Source organism: Talpa occidentalis, unplaced genomic scaffold (genome assembly GCF_014898055.3).
Source record: "Talpa occidentalis isolate TD23 unplaced genomic scaffold, MPIMG_talOcc4v2.1 talOcc4.14, whole genome shotgun sequence".
NCBI classification, from domain to species: domain Eukaryota; kingdom Metazoa; phylum Chordata; class Mammalia; order Eulipotyphla; family Talpidae; genus Talpa; species Talpa occidentalis.
The window spans coordinates 65,799,504-65,818,555 of record NW_023601433.1 but is presented as its reverse complement, the minus strand read 5'-3'; the positions used below and the strand labels follow the sequence as shown (position 1 = coordinate 65,818,555).

At 34.3% G+C, this 19,052-nt stretch overlaps 1 protein-coding gene across 1 annotated transcript in view; it reads right to left on the bottom strand.

The window, feature by feature from the left end:
* Positions 1–19,052, bottom strand: part of MALRD1 (MAM and LDL receptor class A domain containing 1) — a 385,105-nt gene that overhangs the window by 237,214 nt on the left and 128,839 nt on the right. Inside the window, exons 19-21 of the mRNA XM_054694679.1 lie at positions 15,345–15,432; positions 10,263–10,439; positions 6,895–7,057 (exon numbers count right to left, since the gene is read on the bottom strand). Of these exons, the coding sequence (XP_054550654.1) occupies positions 6,895–7,057; positions 10,263–10,439; positions 15,345–15,432 (428 nt within the window). The remainder of the gene's footprint in view (positions 1–6,894; positions 7,058–10,262; positions 10,440–15,344; positions 15,433–19,052) is intronic.

The window sequence follows — 19,052 nt, the reverse complement described above, 5'->3', positions numbered from 1 at the left end:
TTTATCATCAAAATCATATCACTGTCACTAATCTCCATTGCATTTGCCTCAGCCTCTCTGAGTATTCTTCTTCATTGGTTCAAATTTTAGGTGTTTCAAAATTTTTCTTATCTTCTTATGAATCATGGTATCCCCTTTTTTCTCATGGTCATTTGTTATGAAAACAGCATTACACGAGGTGTTGACTTAAACTGTCAAATTAATCTGCACCCTTTTCCTTGAGATGCCAACAATAGCATGAAGGAGTTAGATAACTAAATTAATATTGATGATTTTCTGGGATATGTGCTATAATACAGATAATAGCAAGAGATGAACCATTTGATATAGACTTGAGAGGAACCAGGGAAACATTCCTGGAAGAGTTGATTTTCAACTAAGTTTGGAAGGATTTTCAACTATGTTAGAAGATTGTTAATTGAAGCACCATGTCATGAAATAAAGTCAACTTTAGAATAAAGATTTACTGAATGGATGGAAGAGTAGACTGAAAATAATATCAAAAATAAGAAGTTTGACCCAGAAAATAAAATATCTTAATGATAGAGACATATATACAGATATAGATAAATACAGATATAGATCACTACTCTGTATGCCTGAAATTTACACAACATTTTATGTCAAGTGTATCTCAATAAATCTAGGAGGAAAAAATCTTAACACCCAATAAAGGAAATGAAAGACATCCACTTGGATATCTACTAGGTATCTTAAAAGATGAAATTAGTATATTATTAGAAATAATCTCACCTGTTTATTTCTTTCTGTGTAAAGTGGGTACTAGAAAATTTTAAAATCACAGTTTATTTGCTTTAAATAGTATTAGCACTTTTGTTGAGAATCAAATGACCATAAATGTATCTGCTTATTTCTGGGTTCTCAGTCCTAGTGTATTTTTATGTCTAGCCTAAGTGTAGTCTTTTTGTGTACACACTATTTTGATTGCTATAACTTAATAGTAAGTTTTCAAATTCAAATTATGAGTCTCAAAAAAACCCTTTTTTTAGGGGATATTCATTCTCTTATTTTTTAAATATTATATAATTTTACTGAGGCAACATTAGTTTACAACACTGTATATAACTTATTGGTATAGATTCATATCTCCTCAGATATATGTTACCAAACCATGCCCATCACAAAAGCATCAATAATTCTTCACCATAGTGCACTGGACTCCTCTCCCTTTACTTTCTACCTTTCACCCTCAATCAATCTCTGGTAGTCTCTATTCTTAAATTTGTCAAATAGTGTTAGTTTTGGATTAGTTACACTAAACCAAAGGTATATATGCACTTCTATGTTCATCACAGCACCATTTACAATAGCCAAGTTATGGAAACAACCTAAGTGCCCACAGGCAGATGAGCAGATTAAGATATGCACAATAGAATACTCTAGGCTATGAACAAAAAATACAATCTTGCTATTTGAAGAACGTGTATGTAACAAATGGGGTTTGCTAAGTGAAATAAGAAAGAAGGAGAAATAGTGATAGGGGATGATTTTACTCATAAGTGGAATATAGAGAAACCAACCAAAGGAATCGACTCTTCTTTTTGGAACTTTTCGTTGGGTTTGTTTTTATTCTTAGTATTTCTTTCCTTTCTATATAAATATTAGGAACAAGACCCAGTTTTTTTAAAAAGCCAGGGAGAATTTTAATAGAGATTGCGCTGATTTTGCAGGTGAACTTGGGGAGTGCTGACATTTAAACATACATATTCAGGCTGCATTTCCATTTTCTAAAATTCTTCAATTTCTTTCAACAACATTTTATAATTTTCAGTGTAAAAGTCTTGAACATCTTGGCTAAATTTATTCCTAAATACTGTATTATTATACCATTATAAATAGAAATATTTCCTTAATATCCTTTTGGGGTAAATTGTTCATTACAAAGGAGTATAGATGCAACAAATTAATGTATCCTGATATTGTATCCTACAACTTTGTTCAAGTCATTTATTCTAATTGATTTTGGGTATATGAATTCTATATACAAGATCATGTAATCTGTGAACATAGTTTCATTTCTTTCAAAATAACCTGAAACCAGTTATATATTATTTCAATAAATCAATATGTGGGTAAACAATGAAATAATTAACTTCATCCTTTGCAAACTGGTTCCAACATAATTGCAACCATCATGCTGATTTGTCACTGATAAGTGAGCTGAAGTCAACAGATTAAAGTGATTTAAAGAAATAACAGAACTAATATAATATCCTTCCATTAGCAACACATTTAGGTTATTTATGAATTAGTAAGCAACTTGTGTTAGAACATGCACGAGAAAGACTATGAATGCTTTTTAAAATAAATACATTTGATATATCTTATAGGCATCTTTAAAATAAATATAAGCCAGTCTACTGAGAGAGATTTGAATTCATTTGTACATGAAAAGGTAATCTTTATTCTATGTTCTTTACTATATCACACTTCAACATCTCTTCCTTGGTTAGTTGGCCTTTAAAACAGAACAAATATATAAAAAAAACCTATTTTTAATAAAAATGTTTAAATCTGAATTGTCCCACTTGACATCTGAGGCCAAATTCTTCTTGAAATGCAAAGCCAGAAAGAACTTGAAGAATATTAGTTCAAAATAACAGCCTTACTGAAGAAAACCATGAGATTTATTTTTATTTATTTTTTTATACAAGCACTGGGTACAGTCAGAAGCGCAAGAGGGTGAGAGAATTCACCAGAGCCAGAGCGGGGAACAGAACAGGCAGATTCACGAAATACACTGCTGAGGGGAGCAGTGGGTGCAGCAGGAGAGGTCTGCGCGCCATGTGGGACCCTCGTCCTGCAGCCAGGGATCTAAGGGTGCTTCAGAGGCTGCGGGCAGCTGCACAGCCCAGCACCCAACCACTGTGCCACCAGTGAGGCCCTCATTATGACTACAATTCTAAAGCATTGACTGTATAATAGTTTTGGAGACAAGATCTATGCCATACAGGATTACTAAATGAAAACTATCTTTTCTCCTAGTTTATGGTTTAATTTAAATATTACATAAGCTCTCAGGAATAGCTTATGTTCTTAATGCCATATATGTGCATGGCCACGTTAAAGTCATATCACCCTGCAAATAAATATCTTTTTAATATATATACAGAAGCATCACAATTAAACAAAAACTTTCACACCATACAGAAAATATATTGTCCTCCCTTAACATGTATTTCTGTGCTTGCAGAGAGAATAGACAACAAATGTAGAAAATAATAGAACTGTTTTTTTTTACTTTAATAAAGCCTCATGTAGACTTTGTTAATTATTGTCCCATTTATTTAGTATCTCCCGCAGGTTAGGAGAAACACACATGGTGCAGCAGACCTCTCCTGACTCACCCACTGCTCCCCTCACCAGTATATTTCAATGGATTTGCCTGTTCTGTTCCCCTCTCTGTCTCTGGTGAATATTCTCACCCCCCACACCTCTGGTCTGCACCCCAATTCTTGTATGCATAAATTAAAATAAATTAAATTAAATTAAATTATATAATGAAAGTGATTATCTGAGTGCATTTAAAACCATAATATAAAAGTTACTTCATTATTAAATATAGTGATCTTTACTAACATAACAAAATTATTCACTGTCTTATGAATATATTCTTAAAATGTCATCTTGTATAACAAATATATTACCTAACCACTCTGTGTGTGACATATGTGTGTATTCATATATACATAATTTAGGCATGGTTTACAGGTCTTGTTTGGCATAGATTTTTTTTTAATTCTGTAGTAATTAATTTTAAAAACTGTCAAGCTAAAATACACTGAAATAAAATAATACTAAAATAATTTAATTTACTTATTTAAAACAAATTATTGCTACATACTTAGATATGAAAGAATAAGAGCATCATTAAAGGCCATCTAAAGTAAAACCATGTTTCCTTGTGTTTTAGAGGTATAATTATGCTTGATATTCAATCCTGTGGCAATGCTGCCAGAAATGGCACTTTCCACACATATTAAAACAGAGAAAATTACCTCAGTTAATTTAGATTTTGACTGTTTAGACTTTTTATTTCAGCAAAACTGTTCCTAAAGCCCAGTATTTAACCATTATTCTAGATTTATAAAACTGAATCTTTTAGAAATTATGTTGGGAGAGTGTTAAGGCATCTAAATTGGCCTATAAAATACTGGTTTATCTTCCTACCAAGGAAGACTCTGTGAAAGCAATAATTCTGGTATTTAATATCTAAAAGACTAAAGCTTTGAAAATAGTTATTCTTGAAGCACAGAAAAATATAAAATGTTTTCAGATTTATGGAAGCTTTTAGTCAGTCACAGGTATCTAACACTTGGATATTTTATAATATGCAGAGTTATGTCACAGAGATAGTTTGTGTTATTTATGGGGTTTTTACTTTATAATGATGTCAAGTGTATAGGAAGAAGGAAGGCGGATGCATTTACAACAGTGGGGATTAAAACTATTTTCCACCTGAAAAACAATGATCAGTGTTATGAAATAAGGAGCAAGATCTAAGAGAAGTACTTCTACTTTACAAATAAATGACACACTTAAGAAATTATGTTGTTAGACATAAGACCTGCAACCATAAAATACACAGAAGGAAATACAGGCGAAACACTACATGATATGCACATCAAAGACATCTTTACAGACATATCACCCAAAGCAGTGATGGTGAAGGCAAAGATAAACAGCTGGGACTATATCAAATTAAAGAGCTTCTGCACAGCAAAAGAGACAATAAGAAAAACAAAGAGAAACCCCACCAACTGGGAGAACATTTTTGCACACAACACTAATGATAAAGGACTGATCACAAAAATCTGCAAAGAGCTGATGAGACTCAACAACAACAAAGAAAATAATCCTGTCAAAAAATGGGCAGAAGAGCTAAAAAGGAACTTCTCCAAAGAGGAAATGCAAATGGCCAACAGGCATATGAAAAAATGTTCAACATCACTTGTAATCAGGGAAATGCAAATCAAAACTACCATGAGATACCATCTTACACCAGTGAGAATGGCACATATTAAAAAAACTAGCAACAACAAATGTTGGCGAGGTTATGGAGAAAAAGGAACTCTCCTGCACTGTTGGTGGGAGTGCAAACTGGTCCAACCACTATGGAGAGCTGTGTGGAGATTTCTTGACCTACTAAACATAGAGCTTCCATATGATCCAGCAATTCCACTCCTAGGTATTTACCCAAAGGACACAGAAACATCAATTCCAAAGAGCACCTGCACACCTATGTTTATAGCAGCACTGTTTACAATAGCTAAGCTTTGGAAACAGCCTAAATGCCCAAAAATAGATGACTGGATCAAGAAGATGTGGTACATATACACCATGGAATATTACTCAGCATTCAAAAAAGATAAACACATGCAATTTGCAGCAACATGGATGGCGCTGGAAGGGATCATGCTCAGCGAAATAAGCCAAAAAGAAAAAGAAAAATACCGGATGGTCTCACTCATAACAGGAATCTAGAAAACTTAAATAAGGGACCAGGAAAATGAATAACTATAAGAAAGTGAAAATCAAAATCAACAAAAAACTATGAACCAGAGACACTTTCTGGGGGGTGGGGGGCGGGAGGGGAGGGATTGGGGTCAGAATGGGGGGGTTGCAATTGTATGGGGAATATAAAAATAAAATTTATTATAAAAAAATAAATAAATAAAACACACACACACAGAAAAAGAAACCATGAACCTAGAATATTATACATGCATAATCCACTAAACATCATTTTCATATGTACAATCAAATGTGGCAAACTTAATTTTGCCTGAGGGGGTGATTTCATGCTCTTTAAAAATGTAGCCTATATTTAAAAATATGGTATTAATGGAACTATAGGCAATTCATGAGTTGTGGCTTATTTACATGAGCCACAGAAACTTCCTGAAACCACCCTTTGTTTTCGTATGAGTTAGAAGTAGCCCAAGGAAAATTCATGTACTAAAATTTCAAAAATTATTTGACAATTGTAAAATGTGATTTAAAAAAAAAGCAATAACAAACAAAGCAATTCTATATACTTTAGGTAACTCTGGCTGCTAAGATTCAAATCAATTGTGGTAAAATTGGAAAATATTTTAATAGAATAAAATCAACAACAAAAGAGAGCTCAGAAAACCAGAGTGAAAAAAATCATCCCAGAATATTTTCGTACTCTAAAACATTGTGGCTCTCCTCAAGCACAAGGTCATTTCAGCAAAAGCAATCATGAACTGTGAGGCAGATACACCATTCTTTTTCTTTGAAGCAGCAGCCACAGAAGCTGAGTCATGAAGCTTTAACTGTGGAGAATTGTGAAGGCAAAAGGTATGGAAAAGAGTTCTATAACATAAATGCTTTTATTATCTTCAGCAAGGAAGGATGGAGTCCTGAAGGACAGCGAGCATCCATCTATGTTGCCCCATGACACAGGTATGAGTTAGTCTTGAATGATGAAAAGAATCCTAAATAAATGATGAGGACTAAAGATTGGAAGAAGAGGTAGAGACCAGAAAGTACCAGAAAGTAGAACAGTTGAAAAAGGAAGACAAGGACAGAAGGTCCTGGGAAGGTAGAGGGAAGAATGAATAGATATTTTTAAAACAACATATTAACTGTGCTTTTCAATGAATGGTGATACTACAAATTATTTTCTTTACTTATGCTTTCCTCTAGTTTCTATGATTTTCACAACTACAGTCACACTTGTTAATTGTTTTTTTTTTAATTTTGTATGAAAGTTTATACTTAGCCCTTTCATTCTGTAACTAAACATTCATCTTTACAATAGATCCAACCAAAGGTAGGTAGTGGGGCAGAAATTTGAGGTTGCTTAATACTTGCTGAGAGACATGTTAAAAATATGTGCTCACTTACTTTGTATGATCCACCTGTGGTCTGTGGTTTTCTTCCCCATGATGAATACTGGTTCCATTACCCAGTCCCCACCTGAATGTATTTGAATCTTGAATTAAGTCGTCTGGGATTGGCTGATACCATTTACACAGGCTTCCATTTTCAAAGTTGCAAACGTCCATAACTTGTATAAGAGAAAACAACAAAAATATAAGTTAATCACAATGAATTTGTCAATAAATGGTGATTTCTGTCTGTACCAATACCTTTTTTTAATTGAAGTAACATTAGTTTACAAGTTCCAAGATTATATTTTCTCACCACACCCACCACCAAATGTCCCAGTCACCAACCACCATCAAGCAAATATCTCCTTCTATGCATTCTCTACCCCTGCCTGCATCCTGCTAAATACCATTTTATTGTCAGAGTCTATAGGTTTGTTTTTGCTTTAGTTTTCTTTATATTCCATAAATGAGTAAAATTATATGGAATTCATCTTTCTCCTTCTGGTTTACTTCATTTAGCATAATCCCTTCAACATCCATCCATGTTGTCCCAAATAGCAAGATTTCATCCTTTTTTGAATGACTAAGTAGGATTTGATTGTGTATATATACCATATTTCTTTACCTATTTTTCTACCGTGTACCAAACTTTCTTACTTTTGTTTTTCTATTATAAACTAATTTTAAGCATAAGCATAGTCAAATGATATGTATAATCTTCAGAATTTTAAAACTAGATATATTCAAATATCTATTAGTACCTGAAATATGAGGAAAAATGCATGTGCTAAAGATTCTGCCTTCATAAGGAGGTGAGATTTTAATTAGCTCCTAAAATAGCAATCATAAGTATTGTCAGATCTTCTTATATTATTTGGATGACACCCCCCAGTTCCAATCTTCCTGGTTTTTATTTCCATAGTAATGCTACAAATCTAAACTTTAGCTCAGTCTCTAAATGAGCTATTCCAAACACTGAACTATTTAACTTCAAAACAATAAGATTTACAATGACATTTATATTGGACTGTTTTATATTGGACCCATTTGAAAGTCTTCAAAACTCTTATAGTTACTGTAATTACGTATCATGTGAAATTATAATTCCAGTAATTTCTTTATATATATGTATATATATATATAGGTTATATGTGAAAATGTTCCCTCCCCCATCTCTGAATATATTCATGTGTCTATTTTAAATCCTCTACTTCTTGATAAAAGTAAAGATTCAATTCAGTGAATTATTACATATAATATAGAAAGCCTGTGTACATTCAGCTTTTAAATGACATGTACATAATGGTATTCCATCACCACCACTTAGAAATTTCCTATTTCAATGTAAAACTTGGCATCACTGCATCAATTTTAATTTTTAATTTTTTTTAATTTTTTTTTTTAATAGAGGCATGATTTATTTATTTATTAATTTATTTGTTTGTTTGTACAAGCACTGGGTACAGTCAGAGGCGCAGGAGGGTGAGAGAATTCACCAGAGCCAGAGCAGGGAGCAGAGCAGGCAGAAGGACAGAAGTACACTGCTGAGGGGAGCAGCGGGCGGCAGGAGAGGTCTGCGCGCCATGTGGGACCCTCCTCTGGTGGCCAGGGAGCAGCCGGGTATCGAACCGGTGCCGCAGAGGCCGCGGGCAGCTTCGCAACCCAGCGCTCAACCGCTGCGCCACCGGGGAGGCCCGGCATCACTGCATCAAAATAAAAGATATTTTTGACTATTATAGCCATGTGTATTATTTAATCTGATATTATTAGCAATCATATCATTATATTTTGTAGGATTCAACAGAATAATTTTCCTCATGTCACTGGAAGTGATAGGATTGTAGTTTAAGCAAAAAAAATTAGAAGGCATAAAATTTCAGTCAAAGAAGATAAATAAACTCCAGAGATCTGCAGCAAAACATTGTACCTACAGTCACCAATAATGTATTATACACTAAAAACTTATGAAGAGGTTGATCTGATGTTGTGTTCTTACCACAAAATTTTTTTAAACAGTAAAACTGTATCAGGCAGATTTATCATATTTTCTCTTCAAAGAGTTAAAAGAGGAATATTCAAAAATTTTGTTCAGGAATGAAACAGTAACTATCCCCATGATTTAAAAATAATAATAGTAGACATTTATTTAGGACATATAAATAAGCTGTCAAGTCTTCCCAACCAACCATAAATGATATATTACTAAAACTGCAAATGTGAACTAAGAATAAGGTTAGTATTCACTAAAGATACTCATTAGGTGTAATTGATTAGATTTTCTGTAAACTTGTACAGACACTACACCTTATATATGATCATAAGAGAATTTTAGTGTCTTCCCATGGGAAAGTTTGAATACCACATCTCCCATTATATTATCTTCCATCTGTTATGCACAAGTTTACATCCCTGGCCAACATGAGCTAATTACTGTTCTAACTCCTTCAGAGTGAGGCCGCTTTACTTTTATGATTTTTTTTTTTTTGGTCTACATTACTTAATTCACTTACTATTTTTTCTGTGTTTAAGAATAAATATGAACCTTTTTAATTGTTTAAGTTTTAAAATTCCTAAGACTATATAAGACTAATATAAGAAAAATTAGAATTTCACCATACTCTGTATTATCTATATGTTCTAAACCTTTAATATTATCAGGACACTTGAGCAATATTAGCGTAAACAATAAATTCACATACTACTCAATAAAGAGCAAATAAGGAGGTAAAATCACAAAGTATTTACTATTTCTGATCTCATACTTTGCCCATTCAGACATAAGTAGGTTTTTCTTCTCATAGACTGCATCTTTGTTTATGAAGTTCACTTTTAAATTAAATAATTTGCATTTGATCCAATGGAAGAGCCAAGGACTGGCAGGTTCCAAAATAAATGAAACTATCTTTCAATAGGGTATAGGTGTTGAAGCTGTCGTATGTGTTAGAGTTGATTTTCTCATAAACTCTATATATTTAACATAGTATTCATTTTTTATACGTGCATTTTGTCAATAGCAAAACGTAAATGACTTTGTCTAGTTTGGGGGCATTATAATGCTTCCTCTCTAAACATTACTACCTACTGTTTGAAGAGCAGAGACAAATAACGGGCTAGAATAGAACTAGTCAGCGATAGTTCTGGAATCAAAGAAAGTCCATGAAGACAAGTGTTTTTAATACAAAACATTAACTTAAAGACACTTCTTAATATGCCTGATAGAAGAATGCATGGTGACTCCTCAACTATAAATTTTTTATATAAATAGCTCCTAAATTGAGAGATTGCACATAGCCAGTTGAAGGTGAAGACAGGACATTGGGATATGTCATTTTCTTATTGCTCATGGCTCCATTTAACACAAAGTTCAGGAATTTCACCTACCACAGGATGACTCATCTGATTTGTCAGGACAGTCATATCTAAAATCACATTTCTGAATTTCTTTAACACAATGACCACTGGTTCTGCAGATAAACTCATTTTCAGTACAGTTGTGTGGAGGTAATGTTACTGGAACTAAAGTTCCGAGTGGAGTTGGAAGGTCCACTGGCAAATTACCTGGATAAGAAATAATAGACAAGCATCATTGACAGATTCTCCATTTCTTGAAGGATTTTACACAACAAATTTTTTTAGTATGTTTCACATTCAACATTGTAAGGAACACTCCATAGTATTTGCTAACCTGCTGAATTCCTTTATACAGAAATAGAGAATGAATTTCTTGGTCTTAGCAATGGCAAATCTCTCTGGATATATCTTATTATAAAAACAAGCAAAAGTGCAGATGGATATTATTGAAGAGCTTTTCAAAGCTTGCTGAGGAAGTCCCAAGGACAGGGCTTGGAATATCAATAGGAACCAAGAGGGTTCCAGATGCTAGCATTAGAAACTAAACTAAAGATCTTTTTTCCTCCTGCCATCCCTAACCAGATACTTTTAAATGAGACATTTTTTTTAAGACTTATGTATCCACGCATACAAGAACCAGGGTACAGGCCACAGGAGGATGAGAGGATTGACCAGAGACAGAGCAAGGAACAGAACAGGCAGACTGACTGAAATACACTGCTGAGGGGAGCAGTGGGCGAGATAGGAAAGGTCTGCCAAGCCATGCGGGATTCTCGCTTGCTGGCTGGGATCAAACCTGCGCTGCAGAGGCTGTGGACAGCTTCACAGCACAGCACTCAACCACCTGTGCCACCAGGGGAGGCCCAGACTCGTTTTTAATGAAGTAGTATATCATTTCTTTGAAATCACAAAACTTGACTTAAATGGAATCTTGTCTGTGTTCCAAGTAAAGATGTTTGCAACAGATATGTTTGTAAATATGAGAATTGGTAACATAATGGTTAAACAAATATGTAAATCAACATTACCTCAAGAAAAATAACGGAACAAGGAAATAGGGACAAGAGAATCTGATTTTGAAAGATAGGTAAAAAATGAAATAAATTTTAGTATAAAATACAAGTTACAGGTAATGCACAAACCTGCACTTTAAAAATTAGGTCCATATTTTGTGTTTGTGCTTTTTAGTTTTCATTTGTTTTGCTTTTTGGCCAAGGAAGAAAAATGCTGCACATAATCAGTTTATACTGAAAGCATATCAATGTCTATAATTAAAGCTACATATACAGATTCCACCTCAATAAGTCACACACAAAAAAAGAAACTGACTGATGGTCAGTTTACTTATTACATTTATTAAGAATAATATATTTATTAAAAGCCTAATTTTTATTTCCTCATAAGCAAGATAATATCAAATTCCTTTATGATACCTATGGCTTCAAAAGGTTTTGTGGTCAACCCACTTTGTTTTGTTATAAAGCCAACATTAAAACTGCACAGTTCAGTTTTTAAAATTCAACATCTTTCTTCCAAAAACTTGAACCAGAAAATCAGGACAAATGGTCTGTAGCTGATATTACACAGCTCTGCCTAAGCTCTGGCAGCTCTTCTACCTTCATTTTGGAACCATCAGTCACAGAGCGTTTTAAAGAGGTTAATTGGAGCAGAAACAGGATCAGTGGTGATTTGTGTTCCCTGTCTACTTTTGTTGTTGTTGTTGTTGTTGTTCTCTCCACTGCTACTGGGGTCACAAAGATTCTCCTTAAGATCAGAGTGGGAGGTGATTTGGGAATATCCCAGACCATTGATTTCAGACAAACTTAGGTGACAATTTCAGTTCTGCCCTTAATTTTATATTCTCCTCCTAGGCTCTTGTGCACTTTAATTGTATGCTCTTTTAATTTTTAATTTGAATTTAACCACTATACTAATAATGGTTAACATTATGATGCAAAGATACAGATAACATATTCTACCACATTATACCTATGTAGCCTTGAGCTGATTATCTCCTTCTCAGATTCCTCTATAAATTTGGGATAACAAAGGTGGCAATCTCATTTAATATTCAACATCTATTCACCTATGATGGCTCAGGAACTACTCTAGATTCATAAAAATTTATAATAAATTATATAAAAATATATGATCTGACATATATGCGAGCTAGATGTTGTTATCATTTCCTTTTCTTGTAGGGATTTTGATTCCCTCCTTTTGCTAAACTCCTTGTTTGAGGATAGCACTTCCCTGACACATTTTCAGACTTAGCCACATGGCTTGCAGTGTTCAATGGACATGATCAAACATGATACATACTATGTCCCAACAGAAGCCTTAAGTATGCTTTCTTTTCTCACCCTCTGACATGACAACAGAACGTGCCATATAGGGACTTGGTGTTTCAACCTTGGTTCCTGATAAACAGGAAACATGCAACAGAGAGCCATACCTTGGAATTACATAGAATTACACAGAACTATGAATAATTAACACATCTTTGCTATTATTGTTCTATACCAACCCATATTTAAAAGCAAGAAATAAATGCATGTGTCTATAAATCACTGAGATTTGACTTACAACAAAAGATGACTGAAAAATGATATATCTTACATATAGAAATAGTTTTAGCAATAATAAATAAAATCATATAAAATACTGAAAAGATAGGCATCTATCCACCTATTCATCCAACGAATATTCATTGAGTACTGATAGGTGCCAGATACTGTGTAAGCTGCTGAGGTAAGGCAAAATACCTCCTCCTGTGCAGTTACTATGGAGGAAAATAGAAATTTAATCGAAATGATAGCTGTTGTAGAAAAACAACAGAGGCAAAAGAGGTAAAAATGTTAGATAAGAAGACTCTGTGTGTATGTGTGTTGTGCTTTTTAAGTAGAGATCAGAAAGAAGTAAAGGAAGAGAGTCAAATAACTAATTGGGGACACATATTCCAAGAAGAGGGAGAGAAGGTGTAAAACCCTCAGGTATAAATGGGTTGTAGTGCTCAAGAAGTCACATAGAAGCACACTGGAAGAAGGTGAAGCCAGAGAGTTGTAAGAGAGTCAGTCATTTATTCCTTGGAAACTATTAGAAGATATTTAGCTTTTGCTGTGAATGAAATAGGATGACACTGTAAGACTCTGACCAAAGTGTAACATAATCTAAGTGTGAAGAGGACAACGCTAGCAGCTGCTTTGAAAATAGTTTATATGGTTCAACAGTAGAAGCAAAGAATTCTGTGAAAGATATTCTGATGGACAGAATTGGACCTACAGTGATAAATGTAATATAATATATGAAGAGAGAGACAGCGAAAAACAGAGAGAGGACATTAGTTTATAATGATGAACACTTGAAACATATAGTGTAATGTTACATCAGTAAAAAATACAAAACAAAATAAAACTGATAAATTGAGCCTTAGTTTACCTTCTGTAAAACTTGCATAAAAATGTCTATATCATGGGCCCCCCCTGGTGGTGCAGTGGTTGAGCACTGGGCTGTGAAGCTGCCCGTGGCCTCTGCAGCACCAGTTCGATCCCCGGCTGCCGGTGAGGGTCCCACATGGTGCGACAGACCTCTCCTACAGCGCCTGCCGCTCCGATCAGCAGTGTATTTCGTCAGTCTGCCTGTTCTGCTCCCCACTCTGGCTCTGGTGAATTCTCTCACCCTCCCATGCTTCTGACTTTACCCAGTGCTTGTACAAATAAATAAATAAATCTTTAAAAAAAAATCTATATCATAAAAATATCTATATCAAAAATGAGCAGAGAGATCACTTAAAAATCAAGTGCAATAATCCATGTAGAGACCATGGTGACTTGGACTTAGGAGAGAGCTGTGAAAGCCATGAGAAATCATGGATTTGGAGTATATCTGAAACTAGCTGCAGATCAGGTTTGTTAATGAAGACTATGCATCGAGAAATCAACTGTCAATTACTAAAATAGAGATGCATGAAGAATGGCAGGAGGGCGGGAGCAATTAGAGACCAACAAATTACTTTTAATAATTGAGAGATATGGGAAACATTCAATTTGATTTCCTTTCTTGCTGGCCTTTCAGAGGCATTTGACTTTCTGCTGACTTCCATGGCAAACCACTACATAATGTGGTCAAGGTAATTAATCCTACCAGAATGAGAAGGTGGATGATCATAGCTTTGTCATGTGGCTACAACAAAAAGAACTGGAATCCAGTCCTCTGATTATGCTGGAAGGGGCAGGGACTCTTCTAGCCAGTGATGCTACACTGATGGAGCAGAATTGGGGTTTAGTTTTCAGCTTATGATAGTGCACTCTATGTGCATGATTACAATTGATCCTTAAAATTAACTATCTTATATCACTCTAGGAAAGATATGCCCATCTTCTCATGTAGTTTAAGAATATCCAGCCTTGGTGGCAAAAATCACCCTGCAAGAGCTTAATACCTACTACATCACTTCGCACTGCCCAGATGAATTTTCCCCAGTAAAACTACTCAAATCCTGGAATGTGTTTGTTTTGGGTTATTTTCCTCATTATCTTTGAAATGACTACTAGATGATATCTCAAGATCTAAGCTGAGATGCTGAGTAGATGATTAGTATTTAAATCTGGATTTCAGGGGAAAAGTTAAAGATGGAGATATAAATTTGGGAAACATGCATTTGTTTTATAATCAAAAGATCTATAAAATGGAGAGGAAATGGATGTCAGCAACCTTAGAAATATTTAAGTTCTGGAGAATAAAACATCTCCAAAGGTAACTGTAAGGCTATTATAACCTCCAAAACAATGTAACTATAAGGCAACAACTACTTTGGTTATTACAACCCCTCTAATATAATGGAATTATAGTCTAACTTTAGAACTGATTTCCTAATATCTTGCATGTGATGAAATATAACTCAACTGATTTAAACCTCTTAATGTTTGAAAGAATTTATGATTAATTACTAGCAAAGATTTATAACAATTTTTCCCAGGGTCTATATAGTTAGAAACAATTAAAACGGTGGGTATTTGGGAATATTTTTGGAAATGGATTATTGGTTTTGTTGGAAGCTTTGCCAAGCACACAGATTTATAAATACTCAAATACTGAAATGTTCTTCCTTACCATCAGAGAGGGTACAGCCCATAAATGACAAATCATCAATTGCAATGTCTCCGGTGAAGCCATCTCCCACTGAAGCCTCCACCAAAATCTAAGAAAAAATAATATGTTGTTGATACTGGGAAGGAAGTTAATTTATATATAATTGTGGTTGGGAAAGGATTCAGAATTTATCTAAAGAGAACTCTCTTCTGAACCATTAAAAAATATTTTGCAATAATGTCTGTAAGTAGATCTTATACCTCTACTCCAATCCAAGGAGGTTCCACAAAATCCATTCTCTTTCTGGTGAGCTTTCATTTTCTGAAATTGCATTATTATACACTTCCCTATAACTTTCAACCATTAGTTCTAGACTTGCCTATTTTCTTCTCATCTTTTAAGTATTTGGAAGCAAATTATTCTCTTTTCCCACTGGTGTCCCTATAGATCATCTGTTTCCAAGGTTAAACCTCTTCATCCTTCAAGAAACCCAATTTGCAGCCAAAGGTACTTGCTAAAATGTACAATTTTAAGAGCCTTAAAATTTTTCTCACACTGACCTTATTCTGTAATACTTTATGAAATGGGCTAATCGTTATTAGATCTCCTTCAGAAGCACATTAATCACAGTGAACTCAGATGGCATCTGTGCTATTACAGGAGGTGCAATTCCACCAAAACGCCAGTAAAATATAAAATATTGACAGACCGCTACACTGTATGGCAGATTGTGATTAGAAATGAGATTTACTATAATGGAATTAATCATGATGAATTATTTTAATACTTATGCAAATATGGTGCATACTTACTAGTAATCCTGCTATAGTTTAGTAATAAAAAAACTTTATGCAAACTCAGACTTACAAAACACATTCTTTTTTTCACTATTGAGTGAATATATGTTTCTGTTTCATTTTTCCTCACAAATGCTATATGAGGGAGTTGAAATTTTATTTCATTTTTCAAATTCTGTCTTTCATTAAAAGCTGTTCATGCATTATTTATTGATGTCCTGGTTGAAGGAGAGAATGTTTTAAAATACCAAATGACGGACCTCAAACCTCATAAATTCTTCCCCCAACTTTTTAGACATTCTTGAGGATTATCAGAATTTTCTACCTGATTTGTCAGGAAGGAAATTAATCAGGGAAGGCATATGAATCTAACTAATGGCAAGTACATCTCTCCAACATTGCCTAAGGAACATTTATGGGTGTCATACAAGAAAGGTCCTGCTATTTACAATGGATCACTTCAAATAGAAAATGTGCCTTCTCACCACCAGCATGACTGAAAGAATTATTGTGATAGAGAAGAAAGTACAGAAGGAATGCACAAACAAAATCATACAATTATTTTCAATAAACAAAAAGCCTATCAGAATCTGTCAGAACATATTGTAAGAGAATATTTGTTTTATGGAAAAAAAGACTAAGTATTTGGGCTAACAATGGGACAAGGGCATAAGCAAAGATTACTTAATTGCTAATAAATTTCCTGGATCAATATGTGTCTAATTCCACTGCAAAACAACATAGGACATGCATACAAAAGGCACAGATGATGGGCCTCCCCAGTGGCGCAGCAGTTGAGTGCTAGGTTGCGAAGCAGCCCGTGGCCTCTGCAGTGCCAGTTCGATCTCCGGTCGCCAGGCGAGGGTCCCACATGGTGCGCAGACCTCTCCTGCCGCCCGCTGCTCCCCTCAGCAGTGTACTTCAGTCCTTCTGCCTGCTCTGCTCCCCGTTCTGGCTCTGGTGAATTCTCTCACCCTACCATGCCTCTGACTGTACCCAGTGCTTGTATAAATAAATAAATAAATAATCTTTAAAAAAATTATTAAAAAAAAAGCACAGATGATGCCAGTGAAAGAAAAACTAAAATAAATTAGAATAAATGGTATTGAGTTGTGTATACTATTTGTGATTCTCTAAGATCATAATAAGAAAAGAACAAAAATTAATATCAGCATCCCAAATATTACGGAAAGTATAATTTTTATACAAATAAATATCTGCAAGCTAATGTTAGGAATATATACTCATATGTAGCCATTCCAGTGTTGGGGTTCAACTGTTTCAAAGAATTCCTTTTGTTGTCTTTATATAGTCACAAATAAAAGAATTGGCCATTTGCAAAAATTTTCTCATTCATGGGCCACACAAGGTAAGTAGCATTTGTGAGTGATTTGGTTTGTAAGGGTTTCTATTTATTGGCATTTACTTCACATTAAACAAGTGTTTTACACTGCTTCCACCAGCATTCAATGTCATGAAAAGGCAGAAATAACCCAAGGCAGAACACAATTGGGTCTTATTCTTAGGCATAATTTTAATAAAACTTTCACCAAAATAACTTACTTCCTAACCCTCTAAATAAATAATAGCTTCAAGTTGAAATACTAAAAATGTCAATTAATATATATGATAGCCAGTCTCAGCCTCTTTTGAACATTTAACTAGTCATCCATTCTTTTTAAAGTCTACTTGCTAACAAATCACATCTTGGGAAAAAGTTATGGCTCTTGAGGTTTAATTCTGCCTTTGCCCTGTATTTAGCTTAGTCTTGTCAAAAAGCTTTGCAATAATCACACAAAGAGCAAACCCTAATATCTCTGTTGTCCAAAATTCACTTTCATTTCTGGTGCCCTGCCAGATGATGGAAGGATGCTAAAACACAAATATTATTGTATGCAAGGTACTATTGCTATTCTGGAATTTAGAGAAGCCAGATTTTACTCCTAAATTCTATTAGTACTTTCCTAAACCACTTAAAGGGCGATTGAAACTTCCAGTTTAGACTATATGACCTGCATTATCTGTAGAGGCCAGTTCTACTTAGAATGATCACTGACCTAGCAATTTTGCAAAATGATACAGCATTTCTAACTTGTTCCTTTTGTGGGCTGCTGCATATTCCAAATAAAGATGGGGTGGCCTTGCAACTACATTGGGACTTTCGGTTCTAATATAATCAAAGACTTTAATGTAACCAAAAATCAAATACCAATTAGGTTCTAGAGACTTACCTAGACTCACTGTCCTATATAATTAGGAAACTGTATTATCAACCAAAATTTTTAAATGATATGGAAACTATTGTCATCATATGTAAGATCAAATGTAAGATACAACTTAATCATAATTTTTACTTTCAAATCCCTTGTAGGATATATTAACTCACAAAAAAATTTATTTCAAACTGCTACCTACTTTAGTAAGCATGTATTCAAAAAAGAATATAAAATTATAGCACAATATGTCAATTTTTAATTATAATACATTTTGGGAAGGACTTGAAAGCAAGAATTTTTTTAATTTATAAAAATCATATGCACTGTATGTGTGCATTGTTAATGAGAATCCAAAATGATTAGCAAGAGAAAAACTCATAAAGTTTTAATGTTTTTCAAACATGTCCTCCCTGCAGCCAACAGAGTTATATATCTGACCCAGTCCCTTAAGGTTAAAACCTTCAGTGTCCCCCATTTCCTGTGGGCCAGTGCACTCATTCTTGAACATGACAAATGAGACCTTCCTGATCTAGATTCTGTATATACTCCTGTCTGCCCCAAGCTTTATGCACCATGAATTTCAGAACTGCTAGGTGGTTATTCATATCAGTATGTAGTTTCTAGTCTGTATATTTGCATAGACTTCCTAATCTCCTACCTCCAATACTGGCTATCTCTTACTGATACTTGCAACACAAAGGTGTCTTCTTTGACAC